Source organism: Eptesicus fuscus, chromosome 12 (assembly GCF_027574615.1).
Source record: "Eptesicus fuscus isolate TK198812 chromosome 12, DD_ASM_mEF_20220401, whole genome shotgun sequence".
Taxonomy (NCBI): domain Eukaryota; kingdom Metazoa; phylum Chordata; class Mammalia; order Chiroptera; family Vespertilionidae; genus Eptesicus; species Eptesicus fuscus.
Window position 1 is genome coordinate 16701154 of NC_072484.1, and position 18526 is coordinate 16719679.

An 18526-nucleotide genomic window follows, 5' to 3' on the forward strand; every position below is an offset into this window, starting at 1 on the left:
GCTCAAACAATCCTCTGAAACTTATGCGAAATTCTGTGCATCGATGAATTTGCATCTAGAACATCTAGGCAGCCGAAACCGGTTTGGCTCAGTGGATAGAGCGTCGGCCTGCAGACTCAAGGGTCCCAGGTTCGATTCCAGTCAAGGGCATGTACCTTGGTTGCAGGCACATCCCCAGTAGGGGGTGTGCAAGAGGCAGCTGATCGATGTTTCTCTCTCATTGATGTTTCTAACTCTATATCCCTCTCTCTTCCTCTCTGTTAAAAAAATCAATAAAATATATTAAAAACAACAACAACAACAACACAAATAGAACATCTAGGGAAATGGTTCTATGGCTTACACCAAATTCTCAAAGGGGAAGGATATCTGAAGAGATTAACAGCTGAATGAATGAATATATGAAAGGGCTGGAAAGATCTGATAGAAGTGTCCGACAAAAAAATAAATCGGAACCACTCTTACTCCATCCACCAAGGCATATTTTCAAGACACACAAACCAAATTTAACCAAAGGTTAAATCCAAGGCAGTCAGAAGTCCTGTATTCTAGTTTCAGCTCTTTCAAGAAGTAGAAGTCATTTCACGCGAAACGCGAGTTCAAAAACTGAGAAAGGGGTCTCGGTCCTTTCGCACCCCACCTTTCTGAGACATCCCTAGTCAGAAGCCGGCCTGCCGCCTGGGGAAAGTCGGCCTGGCGGGGAAAGCGTCACTCTCAGAAGACCCCTGGATCACCAATTGCCCCCATTCCTCCGCCCACCGGTAAAAGGATTCACACCCGGAAGCAAACCCTCCGCCGCCTACACGCCCACGCCTGTGCCCTCAGACCTCGGGCCCCTCCGGCGTTCCCCACTCACCTGGCCTTAGCCGTCCACCTGGCCGCAGCCGCCCGCACCTACAAGAGACCGGCTGCAACTCCCACCGCCAAGTCCAGCTCAGCTCTAAGTCGATTGGTCAGCGTCTCTGTGCGTCACTCCCGGCGCCGTCCACGGGCCAATCAAAAAGCGCTTCCCCCGGCAGACAAGCGGAAGCAAGACATTCACAGAAGCCGCGTCGCCATCTTGGAGAAGGGCAAGACACTCGTGCCTCGCTCTACAAAACCGCAGTTCCTCAGAACATACTTTTCTCCACGTTCACCGCTAAACGTTTCCGCTTCAGAAAACCCCGGCGCCAGCCGGACTGTTTTCTAGACGCAGTCAGCACGCCTCAGGTGCACTCTCTGATCCAACATGACGTCCGCTCGCCTCAGTGGGAAGTTCCTCTCATCACCTTAGTTACAGGGAAGCGAGAACGATGACGTATGGCCCCGGAAGAAGGGGCGGCCCTGCGCAGAGGAAACTGAAGCCGGCTGGAAAGAGGCGTCAGCGCGCGGGAAAGGGTGCGGCGGGGCGGAAGGAGTGTGGGGACGCCTGCGCTTGCACAGATGTGTGGAGGCAGGTCTCTGGGTCTAGTTAAGATTCATCGTGCCTTTTGCCTCGTTGCTGCAGAGAGAGAAAGATGGGTCACCAGCAACTCTACTGGAGCCATCCGAGGAAATTCGGCCACGGTTCTCGTTCTTGACGCGTCTGCTCAAACCGTCACGGTCTGATTCGGAAATGTGGCTTCAACATGTGCCGCCAGTGGTGTCAACGTCAGTACACGAAGGACGAAGGACGGAGGTTTCATTAAGTTGGACTAAGTGAACTTCCATGAATGGGTCATTCAAGACATATACCTTAAGACAGAATGCTATCTCTTTGTACGTAAAAAGCAATACATAAATAAATAAATAAAAACTTAAAATATTAAAAAGAAAAGATTCATCGTAAATGCCACAAGTTTGGTTCTGCTTCGCCGCATCACAAGGTTTCCTCCTCTCGCTTTCCCTGCTGTCGTCCTATGAGGCGGTGAATAATTGAGAATTGTCATAGTCAAGCACTTTATTTTATTTTTAAAAATATATATTTTAGCCGAAACCGGTTTGGCTCAGTGGATAGAGCGTCAGTCTGCGGACTGAAAGGTCCCAGGTTCGATTCCAGTCAAGGGCATGTACATTGGTTGCGGGCACATCCCCGGTGGGGGGTGTGCAGGAGGCAGCTGGTCAATGTTTCTCCCTCATCGATGTTTCTAACTCTATATCCCTTTCTCTTCCTCTCTGTAAAAAAATCAATATAATAAGGGAGAGGGATATAGAGTTAGAAACATCAACCAGCTGCCTCCTGCACACCCCCCACCGGGGATGTGCCCCCAACCAATGTACATGCCCTTGACCGGAATCGAACCTGGCACCCTTTAGTCCGCAGGCCAATGCTCTATGCACTGAGCCAAACCGGTTAGTACTATAGTCAAGCACTTTAGAAGACTAAGTGAACCTCATAACTACGCAGAGTGCAACTTCTACAGGCACCAAAACTGTTTTACACCATTTTGTAAGAGGCAAAAATGAGATTAAGTTTATTAATCTGACCCAGAGATATATAGCCTCTCTGTAGCATATAAAACTAAGCAAAACTATATAAACTTAAAATTATGCTTAGAACGTATCTAGGCATCCAAGAATTACGATTAATTAGCTCGATTTGGTATTACAGAGTTTTAAAATTCATTTAAGTCGATGTACAATGAAAATTACTGTTAATATAAAAAGTTTGTCAGAATAATGATTCGGTTTTGTTGAGCAAATGTACATTTCCATGTTCCTAAAACATTATGTAAGAGTAATGTTAGTTCATTTGATCATTACACTTCTATAAATTTAGGAGATTCAAATTAATTACTCTCTCAGTAAGAAAATTAGCTCAAATAAAATACATGCATTATACTTTACATTGAGGAAAGACATAGGTGTATTTTGTTAATCAAACATTAAGTATAACTTGGCAAAGATTTGCTTTGATTACTTGAACCTAGATTCTGTACTAGAAATTTCTGTAAGAAGGCTTTTATTTTAAAAAAATCTGGCATATTAAAGTATTAGAAGTTTAACTGTCTTATTTTCTGGGAATTTAAGGAACAGGTAATTTATATAAGTGTATTTATCCTCATAAGCCAATCAGACAGAGCCCCTTTAAGAGATGTACTAACCTGATTTCATGTTCTTCAGCAACATGATTTCCCTGGTTTTATCAAGTGAATACATTGGGATGTTGGTGAAACCTCCAAAATTGTTAAAGTTTCAAAAAGAAAAAATTATGGCCCGCATACAAATATAAGATGAGAACATGTCAAAGCTTCTACATAACTCATTCATTAAAAAGAGGACCAGTGAGATCAACCAAAGCACTTGTATGCATGCATATGGGCCTACCCAATGGACACAGAAAACAGAGGGGTGAGGGCATGAGTGGGGGGGGCTGGGGGAGTAATGGATAAGGACACATATGTAACACCTTAATCAATAAAGAAATTTAAAAAAAAAAGAGGACCAGTAGGAGATGGTGGCATAGGTAAACACCTGAAATTGCTGCCTCTCACAACCACTTCAAAACTACAACTAAAAGACAAAACAGACATCACCCAGAACCACAGGAAGGCTGGCTGAGTGGAAATTCTACAACTAGAAGGAAAGAGAAAAGCACACTGAGACTCAGAGGAGGTGCGGAAGTAAAGTGCAGAGGTATGGAGGCGCAAGCACGGAAAGGGCTGGCAACTAAATACATGGCTGTCTTTCTCAATTGGGAGGGAGACACAAGCTCCCGAATGCTCTGAACTCCAGTTCCGGGCAAGACTCTGGGGACCCAGACTCATACAGGGAGAAACTGGACTGTCTGGCATCAGGTGGAACTCGAGGGTGGCTTTCTCTCAGAGGTGCTTGCAGCGACTACCACGGGACACTGAGATCCAGGGCCTCTTAGGGCAGGACTGAGGATCAGCCATAGTTGTTTGCTCTGCCCTGTTAATTCCCTGAGACCCCGCCCCACGCAAGCTGTGCTCAGAGGCTTTTGCATATGAATGGCATGGCCCTTGCAATCTAAAATTACCTAACAAACTGCAGTTGGGTCAGAGAGACCCAGGACATCCAAAAGAAGGCACAAGGCCCCACAGCAGCTTGCATTGCTTCATAGCTGGGCCTCATCTGGGCACCTCCAAACCCCAAACAAAGAAGAGGAATCTGCAGATCATTCCTTAGCTCCTGCTGCGTGGCCTCAGGCAAAGGCTAAATTAGCACTTCCTTAGAGATCCAAGAGCCAGTGTACCCAGTGGTCAGAGTGGGACCATCCAGATTACAACTCCTCAGATCCATAAGGGACACACTCAGGGGGCAGACTCAGTGAGCACCAAAGCCCCACTGAAGCAAGTCTTGCCCCATAAGGGTGTCTCCAGCACAGAAGTTCTCACATCATAGACACAGCTGATTCTCACAGCCATTTGGCCTGGAAGTCAATTCCTCCCAGTGATACCAACAACAATCAAGGCTTAACTACAACAAGACTGTGCACACAGCCCACAAAGGGGTGCACCAAGTGTGTCCACCTCAGGTAACTGGGGAGGCTGAGCTACTGGGCCCTATAGGACACCTAGCACACAAAGCCACTCTATCAACACAGGGAAGCAGCCAAAATGCAGAGACAAAGAAACAGGTCACAAATGACAGAAATGGAGGAAAGCAAACTACTGGATATAGAGTTCAAAACCACAGTTATAAGGTTTTTCAAGAATTTTCTAGAAACCGCCGATAAATTTAGTGAGACCCTCAAGGATATGAAAAAGTACCAACTAGAAATTAAGCAAACACTGACTGAAATAAAGAATAATATACAGAGATTCAACAGCAGACTAGAGGATCACAAGAATCAAGTCAAAGATTTGAAATACAAAGAAGCAAAAAACACCCAACCAGAAAAGCAAAAAGAAAAAAAAAGAATCCAAAAATATGAACATAGTGTAAGGAGTCTCTGGGACAACTTCAAGTGTACCAACATCCAAATTATGGGGGTGCCAGAAGAAGAGAGAGAGCAAAATATTGAAAACCTATTTGAAGAAATAATGACAGAAAACTTCCCCCACCTGGTGAAAGAAATAGACTTACAAGTCCAGGAAGTACAGAGAACCCCAAACAAAAGGAATCCAAAGAGGACCACACCAAGACACATCATAATTAAAATGCCAAGAGCAAAAGACAAAGAGAGAATATTAAAAGCAGCAAGAGAAAAACAGTTAGTTACCTACAAGGGAGGACCCAAACGATTGTCAGCTGATTTCTCAACAGAAACTATGCAGGCCAGAAGGGAGTGGCAAGAAATATTCAAAGTGATGAATAGCAAGAACCACAACCAAGATTACTTTACCCAGCAAAGCTATCATTCAGAATTGAAAGGCAGATAAAGAGCTTCACAGATAAGAAAAAGCTAAAGGAGTTCATCACCACCAAACCAGTATTTTTCTCTGTGTTTTTCTCTTTCCTTCTAGTTGTATAATTTCCACTCAGCCAGCCTTCCCATGGTTCTGGATGATGTCCGTTTTGTCGTTTAGTTGTAGTTTTGAAGTGGTTGTGCGAGGCAACAAGTTCAGGTGTTTACCTATGCCGCCATCTTGTTTTCTCTGTGAACAGCTCTTTCAAATGATGTGCCTAATATAAAATGTGCATTTTCAGACATTTAAAAATACATAAAAATGTTGTTTTGAAACCAAACTATTTCTTCTCTGATAATGACAAGCTCAGAAAATGTTTGTGCAAGAAATAAAAAATTTTTAAAAAGAGATAAAAAGTAGAAAAGGTGGATTTATGTGTAAATATATAATCTCTGCAAGCATTATTGATATAAACAATCTGAGAAAGTTGAGAGTTGAGGCCATTGCCTTAATTTTCCCCTTCTCAAAGGAAGAGCTAAACAATCTATGAGTGAGAAGACAGACAAATCTTAAAACAAGCCCAAAGGAAGGATATATTCTTTTCCAGCCTATAGTTCTTGTCATTGTTTCTTGAACTGAAAACCACTAAACAAACCACCACTTAGCTATAGGAATGCCTCTGGTTGTTTTCATTTATTTTTAAGTTTTAAACAACTTTATTGAGATACAATAAGTTGTACAAATTTAAAATATACACTTTCTTAAATTTGTTTTTGTTTTTTTTCTCTTTTTTTATTATGAATAGAACAATGCTTTTTTTCATACTTCATATTTTTTTTATTGTTTAAAGAATTACAAATAGTAGTACATATGTCTCCTTTTATTCCCCCATTGACCTTCCACGGCCTCCCCTACCCTCCGGCACATGCCCTCACCCCAACCCCCTAGTGTCTTGTGTCCATTGGTTCTGCTTATATGCATGCATACAAGTCCTTCGGTTGATCTCTTACCTTGCCCCTCCCCCCCGCCCAATTTGTTAAATTTTGACACTCACTACTGCAATCAAGATAACGAATGTATAGCCCTGGCTGGTTAGCTCAGTGGTTAGAGTGTCAGCCCATGCACCAAAGGGTAATGGGTTCGATCCCTAGCCCAAGTTGGGGTGCATGGGGGTTGCGGCAACCAATCAACGTGTCTCTCTCACATCAATGTTTCTCTCTCTCTCTCTCTCTCTTTCTCTCTCTCTCTCTCTCCTCTCTCTCTCCCCCTTCCTCCCTCCCTTCCACACTCTCTAAAAATCAATGAAAAAAATATCCTCAGGTGAGGATTAAAAAAACAAAGATAACGAATGTGTATATCACCCTGCAATGTTTCCTTGTGTCTCTGATATATATATTTTTTAGAGTTTTGAATAAGTGGAATCATATGGTACATACTCTCTTTTGTTTGGCATCTTTCACTCAACATAATCCTTTTGAGACTCATCCATGATGTTGTGTGGGTCAGTAGTTCATTTCTTCTTCAGTGAATAAGTTTACATTTAAAGTTAAATAATACTGACCTTTTTAAAAATATATATTTTATTGATTTTTTACAGAGAGGAAGGGAGAGGGATAGAGAGTTAGAAACTTCGATGACATAGAAACATCGATGAGCTGCCTCCTGCATACCCCCTACTGGGGATGTGCCCACAACCAAGGTACATGCCCTTGACTGGAATCGAACTTGGGACCCTTCAGTCCGCAGGCCGACGCTCTATCCACTGAGCCAAACTGGTCAGGGCAATAACACTGACCTTTTAAAGAAAATCTGGAGTCAAAGATCCAAGAGGGAAAAGGATGTCTTGCTCTTCCTAGACATACTGGGGTAGTGTATCATTGATCATCTACTTGCACCTGCTCAAAATATAAACTGCTGGAGTGTGTCTCAATGTCAGATGCTAACACACATGTGATGTACACAGTGAGTAAGTCCATGGGAAGAGCAATGAGTAAGTACTTTCCTCTTCATTCCCATTTATAATACACACTCTGTCCACCTCAATTCAATAAGCTTTGAATATATAAGATAGGACCAGTTCCTAAAATTTCAGGATTGCCATATTATAATAGGCAAACCATTTCATTGGTATCTCAGTTTCCCTAGTCTCTAAATCAGTTTAAGTTCTTGTTATCCATATTCTCTACACAAACGGTGAAACCTTTCAAAGGACACGTTTAAAGTAATAAAAAAATAACAACCAGGGCTGAAATCGACTATTATACTAAGAATTATTTTGAAATCAGAAGGAAAAATGATAAGGATTCCACGAATCCTCAACTAATAAATAGGCTGTGTTCTGTATGTTTAGAACTAAAAGCACACTTTCCTATGGAAATACCAATAATTCTAGTAAAGAGATAACACATTCTGGGTATGTCACAACCTGTCTTAATTAAGGGAGGGAGGAGGGAATGAGAGTGCCAGTAAGAGGCAAGTAAAAGGTGATATCCATTGGATGTCCTGTGGGGTAAGGAAGGCTAGAGTGAATCAACTACCCTATTGGCACCCTAGAACTACAATCCCCAGAATGCCGCAGTGCAGGCTCACTTTGGGCTCTAAGCACTGCAGGATCGGCTGCCGGGGTACTCTGGCTCACCTGCGTTCATGGCTTCTCCTTGCAAAGCGGTAATTGTTCCCGGGAACGGAGGCGTGGATGTGGCGGCCCATGGATGGTATTGCTGGGTGAAGAAGAGGCTGGATCAGGTAAGAGACGCCTCGCTGCGCTGGGAAATCAGCCTGGAGCTGGAGGGGACGGAAGGGATGGAGGACTGAAATTTGAACGTGTCTCCCTACTCCTTCTCAACCGCAAACCCTGTGTATTTTCATTTCTCCCCTTTGCTACACTTCTTAACTTTGATAAAACTCCCTGAGGGCTTAGTCGTTAGAGTACAAGGCACCACCTTTTGGAACTGCGGAGACCGAGTCCCCTCCCCCTCCCTGTATCTGCTGCCGGTTCAGATTTGGAAGTTCCCATAAAGTTTTACAGCTGTTCCCTTTGCTCCCTGGCTCAGATTCTTTAAAATTCAACATGTAATATTAATGAATGTATACAAAGGATATATGTAATATGTATGTAAATTATGAATCATTGTGTATAAGCCCGTGCTTCCTCTTGTTCTACCCGGAACTCTGTCCCTAGATACCTGCATGGTTTTTTCCTCCTGAGAATCCCTCATCAAACTAAAATCTAGAACATTACCAATAGCCATCTGTGTGCTCCCATCCCATTTCCCTGCCATCCTTATTTTATTTTCATTTTCTCCTCTTTTTAAAGTTAAAGTACTTTTGCAACCTCTATATGTATCCTTTAAACACATATTGTTTAATTTGGCTTCTTTGTGAGCTTTGTAGAAATGGCATTCTACTGTAGGTTGTCTTGTACATCTTGGTTTTTGTTTTGTTTTTTAAACTCTCTTCCATAACCAGACAATAAGATTACTTGCTGGGTTGCTGACCTCTAGAGCACCGAAGTAAGTTGCTAGAAAAAAATACCTGGGTTGTGGCTGAAAACCATGGCTGGAGTTGTCCGAGAGGATGGGATCTCCAACCTTCTGTACCACATTTTATCTACTCCCTGGCACATAGTCTGTTTGGCTCCAGGTCATTCTGTCTAGAACACATTGTCATACCTACAGAGCTGGCTAGATATGGACTAACAGACACATGCCATTTATGAGGATTGTATATTCATACATAATCCTATAGTGCTTTACCTAGTTCATTTCATAACCTAAGCAAACACTTATTGAATAAAGATCACATTAGGTGTCTCATTTCTTATTAGCAAAGTATTAGTTGTAATGAAGCTGTTCATTATAGCTTTTTTTTCTCCCCTTCATATCATAGATACCTGGTTTCCAGTGTTTGGCTAAAAACATGCCTGACCCAAGTGAGTATTAAAAGTGTTTTTATTTTTTAATCTTTATTGTTCAGATTATTACAGATATCCCTCATTTTTCCCCCCATAGCTCCCCTCCACCCGGTTCCTACCCCACCCCAGGCCCTTGCCAACCCACTGTCTGTGTCCCTATGTCCAATCTCTTCCTGCACCCTCCCCACATTCTCTCCCCCTGAGAATTGTCAGTCCGCTCTATTTCCATGCCCCTGATTCTATTACATTCACCAGTTTATTTTGTTCATCAGATTTTTAAAAATATATATTTTATTGATTTTTTACAGAGAGGAAGGGAGAGGGATAGAGACTTAGAAACATCGATGAGAGAGAAACATCGATCAGCTGCCTCCTGCACACCTCCTACTAGGGATGTGCCCACAACCAAGGTACATGCCCTTGACAGGAACAGAACCTGGGACCTTTCAGTCTGCAGGCCGACGCTCTATCCACTGAGCCAAACCGGTTAGGGATGTTCATCAGATTTTTTATTCATTTCATTTTTAGATTCACTTGTTGATAGATATCTATTTGTTGCACTTTGTTGTCCCCATAATTTTTTTATCTTTACCTTTTTCTTCTTCTTCCTCTTCTTAAAGAATACCTTTCAGCATTTCATATAATACTGGTTTGGTTGTGATGAACTCCTTTAGCTTTTTCTTATCTGTGAAGCTCTTTATCTGACTTTCAATTCTAAATGATAGCTTTGTTGGGTAGAGTAATCTTGGTTGTAGGTTCTTGCTATTCATCACTTTGAATATTTCTTGCCACTCCCTTCTGGCCTGCATAGTTTCTATTGAGAAATCAGCTGACAATCGTATGGGAGCTCCCTTGTAGGTAACTGTTTTTCTCTTGCTGCTTTTAATATTCTCTCTTTGTCTTTTGCTCTTGGCATTTTAATTATTATGTGTCTTGGTGTGGTCCTCTTTGGATTCCTCTTGTTTGGGGTTCTCTGTGCTTCCTGGACTTGTAAGTCTATTTCTTTCACCAGGTAGGGGGAAGTTTTCTGTCATTATTTCTTCAAATAGATTTTCAATATTTTGCTCTCTCTCTTCTTCTGGCACCCCCATAATTTGGATGTTGGTACGCTTGAAGTTTTCCCAGGGGCTCCTTACATTCTCTTCATCTTGGTTCTCCTCTTAAAAGTGTTTTTAAATAGCCTCATCTTGTTGGGTTTTTGATCTTGCATTTTCCTGGTAGAGAACAAGAATATCATAGTAGAGAAGCTAAAGAGAATATGTACCTAAGAATGAATGATGGCAAGTAGTTTGGGGAGGAGGGTATATAACAAAAAAAAACCCCACTAATAGACAACTCTAGTAAGGATCAAGAAAAGCACTTGGGCCCTGGCCAGGTGGCTCAGTTGACTGAAGCATCATCCTGTACACCAAAAAGGTTACAGGTTGGATTCCCAGTCAGGGCACATACCTAGGTTGCGGGTTCAATCCCTGGTCAGGGCATGTATGGGAGGCTTTTGATCGATGTTTCTCTCACCCCCCTTCCTCTCTCTCTAAAACCAATAAAAACATATCCTTGGGTGAGAATTTTAAAAAAGGGAAAAAAATAAAAGTACTTGGACTTGGTAAAATTTAATTTTTAACTTTGCAAGCAACTTGACTTTCTCTTCTATAAATCAACAATTATTTCCAGGCAAAATTAATGGGTGTTCCACTTGAGGCAGAGATAGGATAAAACTTTACAGCATTTATGAGATCCTAATACTTAAAAAATATAACAGTGACACTTTTGTTCTGAGTTTGGCTATGACTTGTCTTAGGAATTTCCGTTTTGAAAAGAAATAATGTACAAATTTGAAAGAGAACATTGTCCTTTATTTTAAGTTGGAAAGTTTAAAGCTTCAGAGTTATAATTTATCTCCTCAGTATTTTCTTACAATGGTAAAAAATAAAAACAAAACTACAGATTTGATTCTTTCAAACAGCAACATGCAACTGTCTCTATTAAAATGGCTCCATTGCCACTGTGAGCCTGAAGTTTTAAAGTTGTGAACTGCTGAGTAGTCATCTATTAGAAAGGTGGGCAGCATTAGATGAATCCCTATCAAATGACAGACTCTTTCTTTACCCTGAACCTTAGTTACAGCTCGAGAGAGCATCTGGCTGCCCTTCATGGAGACAGAGCTGCATTGTGACGAGAGGACCATCATCATAGGCCACAGTTCCGGGGCCATCGCGGCCATGAGGTGCGATCCTTGTTGAATTATCACCCTGTGTGGGCTCCAACCGTCTTCTTGGGAAATACCTTGTGTATATCTGGTTTCCACTGTAGAGGAAATAGTGCTGACCTCAAAAGTGGCAACATAATTTATCGTAATGCTTCCTGGTTTGGTTAGTGGGTTAAGACCTTTTTTTTTTTCTTTTACTGGGACCCAGTGATCTTTTAAAAACGTTAGTGGCTCCATCCCTAGCTGCTGCCCTTCCCTTCAGAAAAACTCCTAGGCCTTCAAGGCTCTGAGTAGCTCCGATGTCATCTCTACCTTCACTGCCCCCAGCCTGGTTTACAGACTTCATTGTAGTTCCTTAACATGCTAAGTGTGCGCCTACCTTAGGCCCGTACTTGCTCTTGTTCTGCCTGGAACTCTGTCCCTAGATACCTGCATGGTTTTCTCCTCCTCTTTAGGCTCTGCTCGATCGAATGTTCCCTCTCAGTGAGGCCTCTTCTAATCACTCCATTTCAAACAACCACCTCACTTCACTGGCTCCTATTCTGTTTATACCTTATCCCCCTTATTATCTATACCATTTTTCGCCATCTGATATCCTGTTTATTTCTTGTCTCCTGCCAATAGAATGTAAGATCAATGAGAGTGGACTTTGTTTTAAAACCCCAGTGTCTAGAAGAGTGTCTGGCATATGATCAGTGTTCAATAAGTATTTGTTAGTGGTTAGAGGCTGTTACTCCTTCTCTCCTTAAACCCCAGGTCCTTAGGATTCATGGGCATGTTCCTGATGATCACCAAAGAACATTACATCTCTCTCTTTAGGGTTGTGAGGCTTAGGGGTTAGGGACTTAGCTGGCTGAATAAGCCTGTTCAGGTTGGGTTTCTTCCATATTTGCCAGGCTGGATGACAAAGGATTGTGGTTTTTATTCATCTAGCATCATCCCAAGCAGTCCTTCAGGATGTCACATGAATTGCATGTCAAAGTATCTTGCCCCATTCCATAACCTTTCAGCCACACTAATCTAAGTTACAAGAATAATAATGCTTTGCAATATGGAGTTAGAGAATTATGGTACAGTCAGTGTTTATAAGCTGCCAGGGCTTGTTTGGAAAATGAAGAAATCCCTTTATGCTGAAATATGTACCAACTCAAGGCCAACCGATTATCTCTCAAGCCATTGGCTAATAAAGGTGTGCCTTCTTTTATTTATTTATTTTTAAAATATATTTTATTGATTTTTTACAGAGAGGAAGGGAGAGGGATAGAGAGTTAGAAACATTGATGAGAGAGAAACATTGATCAGCTGCCTCCTGCACACCCCCTACTAGGGATGTGCCCGCTACCAAGGTACATGCCCTTGACCGGAATCGAACCTGGGACCTTTCAGTCTGAAGGCCGACGCTCTATCCACTGAGCCAAACCAGTTAGGGCCATGGTTGGCAAACTGCGGCTCGCGAGCCACATGCGGCTCTTTGGCCCCTTGAGTGTGGCTCTTTCACAAAATACCACGGCCTGGGCAAGTCTGTTTTGAAGAAGTGGCATTACAAGAAGTTTAAGTTTAAAAAATTTGGCTCACAAAAGAAATTTCAATCGTTGTACTGTTGATATTTGGCTCTGTTGACTAATGAGTTTGCCGACCACTGGGTTAGGGCAAGGTGTGCCTTCTTTTAAAGATCCCTGCAACTGATTGCAGGGTTGTGAGCAACATTCTAACTAACTTCTAAAGTTAAGGTAGACAGAGAAAAATAGATACCAAAACCATGGGGGATTGTAGAGGATTGACAGAGTCCCAGAGGACCACCCCACAGGTTACTTGTTAATCACAAAGGGGAAATAATGTCTTTACAATGGAAGGATTTGATGGATATCACCCTTAAGCCAGCAATTACCAACTTGCATGCCACAGCAGGCACACTGGTGTGCCACAAGAATTTTTGAAACATGCAATACCTGACTAGTTAGGAGCACCAATCTCTTTTTCCTGAGACTGTCAGATAAAAACAAAACAAAACACAAAACAGCCAACATAACCATCAGATGAGAATGGATCAAAATTACGCTTTTCTGTCAGACTGGCAAAGTATATCTTTTTTGTGTGCCACAGAATTTTAGTAATTAGTTTATGCATGCCATGAGATAAAAATGGTTGAAAATTGCTGCCTTAAGCAAGTAATCAAAGTTAATCTCAGCAATAATGGGACCAACTGACTTCAGGTGCCTCTGATGGATGAACTGGGAGATTCACATCATCTGTGTAGTATCCTTGCCAAAAATGTCTAACCTCAGTCTAATCATGAGGAAATAGGCAAATTCAGGTTATGGGATAATGTACAAGACAACTGGCCTAAATTTTAAAAAACTGTTCATGTTATTTAAAACAAAAAAACTAGTGTTAGCTGGTTTGGCTCAGTGGCTAGAGCATTGGCCTGCGGACTGAAGGGTCCCAAGTTCGACTCTGGTCAAAGGCACATGCCCAGGGTTGTAGGCTCGATCCCATGTGGGGCTTGTAGGAGGCAGCCAATCAATTATTCTCTCTCATCATTGATGTTTCTCTCTCTCTCCCTCTCCCTTCCTCTCTGAAATCAATAAAAATATATTTAAAAAATTTTTAAAAGTGACTAGAGTCATGAAAACCAAACGCACTGCATGATCTTTGACTGGATCTAGGATTGAAAAAGCAGTTTTAAAGAGCATTTTTGGTACAATTGGGGGGAAAAATAGAGTTAATATGTTTCAATGTTAAATTATTTGGTGTAATAACTGTTATATAAGAGGATATAGGGATACATGCTGAAGATTTAGGGTGAAAGGTAGCAAAATTAATGAATCTAGGTGCTTGTTATTCTAACTTTTCTGTAGGTTTGAACATTTTTCAAAACAAAAGGTTGGGGAAAGAAGTTTAGGCCCATGAACAAAATACCAACCCTAAATCTTTTCTGGCACCATGGCTCCTTGAAACTGTTATTATTCTATGTCTTACCTTCGCCTGGTTTTTGAGGGAACTGTCTGCAAATAGTTAACTGTTTCCCAGGCACTATACTAGGCACCAGGGTCACAAAGATCAAGGTTCAGATGTGCCCTTAAGGAGCTGATGGTTTACATTGGGGAGATAGATATAATACTGCATAAGTAATACAATGCAATGTGGAGTGTGTGGTAAAAGAGGTACATTTCTGCTATTTACAGAATTTCTTAAAATAGGGTTGGGAGAGGTGGCATGCCTTAAAATGCAGATTCCTGGGCCCCATTCCCAACCTTTTAAAAAAATTTTAGATATATTTTTATTGATTTCAGAGAGAAAGGGAGAGGGAGAGAGGAACATCACTGATGAGAGAGAATCATTGATTGGCTGCCTCTTGCACATCCCCCACTGGGGATCAAACCCGCAATCCGGGCATGTGCCCTGACCCGGATTCGAACCGTGACCTCCTGGTTCTTAGGCCAACCCTCAACCACTGAGCCACGCCTGCTAGGCTTCCCAACCTTTTGAATCATGCTTTGGGACTGAGCCTGGAAATCTATGTGTTTTTTGTTGTTGTTTTTTAAAATATATATTTTATTGATTTTTTACAGAGAGGAAGAGAGAGGGATAGAGAGTTAGAAACATTGATGAGAGAGAAACATCGATCAGCTGCCTCCTGCACACCCCCTACTGGGGATGTGCCCGCAACCAAGGTACATGCCCTTGACCGGAACCGAACCTGGGACCCTTGAGTCTGCAGGCCGACGCTCTATCCACTGAGCCAAACCGGTTTCGGCTGGAAATCTATGTGTTAATCAAGTAATGCTGGTGCATACTAATGGTAGATTGCACACACTGAAGAAAATGATTATACTTTTTAAAAAATATGTATTTTGTTGATTTTTTACAGAAAGGAAGGGAGAGGGATAGAGAGTTAGAAACATCGATGAGAGAGAAACATCGATCAGCTGCCTCCTGCACACCTCCTACTGGGGATGTGCCCGCAACCAAGGTACATGCCCTTGACCAGAATTGAACCTGGGACCTTTCAGTCCGAAGACTGACGCTCTATCCACTGAGCTAAACTGGTTAGGGCATGATTATACTTTTATGTGTAGTATTGGGAAAGGATTGCAGAAGAGGTTGGGACTACCTTGAAAAATGAGTAGAAACTCGTAACCATTGGGCTTATAGTTCTGCAGTTTCATTACTATTTCTCATAGTAACTCCAACAGCATATAGAACATCTTGTAAGCTAAACCAAATGAGGTAAGTGGTTAACTGACTTTTTGGTGATCAGATTTAACATTAAATATTAGCTGACATCATTTCTCTTTCTTCAGGTATGCAGAAACACATCGAGTGTATGCGATTGTATTAGTGTCTGCATACACATCAGACTTAGGGGATGAAAATGAGCGTGCAAGTGGTAAGTTTGACGGCAGAAACCCTAGAAGAGCCCTTCCTCTCTAGTCACAGGGCTGCTTGTTCAGGTTATAAAACAGCGTTGTCTTTCGGACAGGCTAAAAAAAATCTAACAGCACAGGAAAAATATTTACCACCCATCTTTAGCTGTAAGTTTGGCACTTTGAGAGGTTGCAACCATTTCTAATCCATGGTCTAGAACTGAACCCTCGAGGCCTGACTGTGTATGAGCCATACTTCCCTTTCACAAGTACCTATGTTATCAAGCCCTACAGATCTGAAAACCATTTCGGTTCTGATTCTTTGTGTGTCTGCTACGGTCTTCACTAGATATTTCAGAATGCTAGAATAGAAATTACCCACTGGCACTGATAGGGTATATATATTTTTCTCCCTAGGCTACTTCAACCGCCCCTGGCAGTGGGAGAAGATCAAAGCCAACTGCCCTCACATTGTGCAGTTTGGCTCCACTGATGATCCTTTCCTGCCCTGGAAGGAACAACAAGAAGTGGCAGATAGTCTGGAAGCCAAATTTTACAAATTCACTGACCGTGGCCACTTTCAGAACACAGAGTTTCCTGAACTGATTGATGTGGTAAAGTCTATGCTGAAAGTATCAGCACAAAAAGAATGATGTCTGCTATTTTGCATACCAGTATAGTAGAGCAATGATCAGATTATAGGTAATTCATCAGAAATGCCTAAAAAACAAACACAAGTTTCAGTGTTCAAACTAAGTTACAAATAGCATTTCCATTTTCCATAGAATCTATATCTTTCCAAATTGCTATGAATTAAAGCAGTATTTTCCCTATGATAAGGGATATAAGGACATGTTAACCATCCAAAGTGAGTAAGACACAAATGAAACCCAGGTTTCCTGATTTCCAGCCCATATTAAAACGAAATTAATTAAAAGTATGTTATAAGAGTTGTACTCCTCCTCTTTAAAGTAAAACTTCTCTTTTGTTGGAGAAAGAAAACATGACTAAAGGTCTAGAGTGTTGGCTTACAGCTCAAAACACTAGCTGCTGTTTTGAGCTGGCCCAAGATATTAATCCCAGATTGGGGCCTTCACCTTTGACACCTTGCCCTCTAAACCCTGGTCCTTCAAACAGGTTGAGAGACAATGAAACATAAGGATGCTATGAGGCAGGGTTCTGCAAGGGTCAGGCAGGGAGTATGAGAAGTCAACTTTGTGTAAGACCACAGTTGGGAGGATAAGGGCTATGTGGAGAACTCATGCCATGTGGGAATGTGGCAAAGGTGTGGCCAATTTTCTGATTTTTTGAGGAAAAACTTTATAGAATGTTTTTTATATTTAGGGAATATATATGCATGTATACATAATCCATATGTACATGAATTACGTGTAGTTGGCAAGTACAGTATAAATAAAACATTTACAAACACTGCAATACACACAAAAGTCCAAGCCATCCATTTGTAGCCTCTGCCATAATTAACTTAGCCAGATGCCTTAAAAGATTCCCTATAAAGCCTGAGAAATGAACGTAATGTCAAAGGATAAAATCATGGAAACAATTTGGATTTTGTTACAGTCTTATATTTTAAAATAATCTTTCCATTCCTCAAATTTTTGTTTTGTAGAGTTCTACTTTTTAACTCCCATGGCTCTTTAGATCTCTTTCATTTCCCATGCTTTTTCTTCTGATCATGATATATTTTTAAAAAACCCTTTTCATTTCTCAACAATTTTTGCCTATTACTATCCCTAAATATTGCCTCAAACAATCATCAGCCCTTTATTATAGAAAGTTCAATTGGACAGCACTGGATTCTAGGGCATGTATTTTATATTCTTTCCTGACCCACCATCTAATATGACTCAACTTGAAATTACTTGACTAGTTTGCTTCATTGGTTATCATAAAAATCATGGCTCTGTAAAACTTACTCATCACCAAACTAAGATCAGAGAAGCTTCGTGGAAGAATCCCACATAAACTATTAGTTTAAGTCCCCAACTTGGCATGTGCCCTGACCGGGAATCAAACCGTGACCTCCTGGTTCATAGGTTGATGCTCAAACACTGAGTCAGGCATGCTGGGCAGAAGCTTACTTTATGTTTTCGTTTTTTTTAAAAAATATATTTTATTGATTCCTTACAGAGAGGAAGGGAGAGGGAGAGATAGCCAGAAACATCGATGAGAGAGAAACATCAATCAGCCACCTCCTGCATACCCCCCACCGGGATGTGCCCGCAACCAAGGCACATGCCCCTGACCAGAATCGAACCTGGGACCCTTCAGTCCGCAGGCGGACGCTCTATCCATTGAGCCAAACCAGCCAGAGGGAGAGGGAGAAACATTGATGAGAACCATTAATAAGCCATCAAATCATAGATTCTCATGTTTGACTGTATATGGCTCATTATTAACCATAGCAAGGCCTTGCCAGACTCCAGGGAATATCTGTTCTCAGGTGAGCAAAATACCTTATATTAAATGAAAATCAACTGTAAGGATTAGGACTTCACTCCCAACTTGATTTTTTGGTGTTGTCACGAGTCTAGAGCCCCACTATTTGTTTTGGTCAAAGTTTACTCCTATACATAAATATACATTTGTCATTGAAGGTGCTATATTTTTAAATTATTGTCTCTTTTCTCCTTCAGCTAATTTTCACAATTTAAAACGTGCTATGAAAAAAATGTTTAAAGAGAATCTTTATTCTAGTGAGGCAAGGGATACTTTTATGTTTTAGCCATTGATTGTAAGCTTTAAAAAT

The 18526-nt window shown here is 41.5% G+C and overlaps 2 protein-coding genes and 1 pseudogene across 4 annotated transcripts in view; 2 read left to right on the forward strand and 1 right to left on the reverse strand.

Moving 5' to 3' along the window:
• SEC23B (SEC23 homolog B, COPII coat complex component) overlaps positions 1-1194 on the reverse strand; it is a 46594-nt gene extending 45400 nt beyond the window's left edge. For all 3 annotated transcript variants that reach the window (XM_054723870.1, XM_028144904.2, XM_054723869.1), the window contains exon 1: positions 857-1194. The gene's annotated coding sequence lies outside the window, so the exon portion shown is untranslated. The remainder of the gene's footprint in view (positions 1-856) is intronic.
• Positions 1151-1770, forward strand: LOC103285702 (40S ribosomal protein S29-like; annotated as a pseudogene).
• A 6075-nt stretch (positions 1771-7845) lies between these two features.
• RBBP9 (RB binding protein 9, serine hydrolase) lies at positions 7846-16704 on the forward strand. Its single transcript, XM_008141123.3, has 5 exons — positions 7846-8015; positions 9159-9201; positions 11302-11407; positions 15694-15779; positions 16174-16704. Exons 1-5 carry the CDS (start codon positions 7917-7919, stop codon positions 16407-16409), a joined length of 570 nt encoding a protein of 189 aa, XP_008139345.2. The 5' UTR covers positions 7846-7916; the 3' UTR covers positions 16410-16704.
• The last annotated feature ends 1822 nt before the right edge of the window (positions 16705-18526 follow it).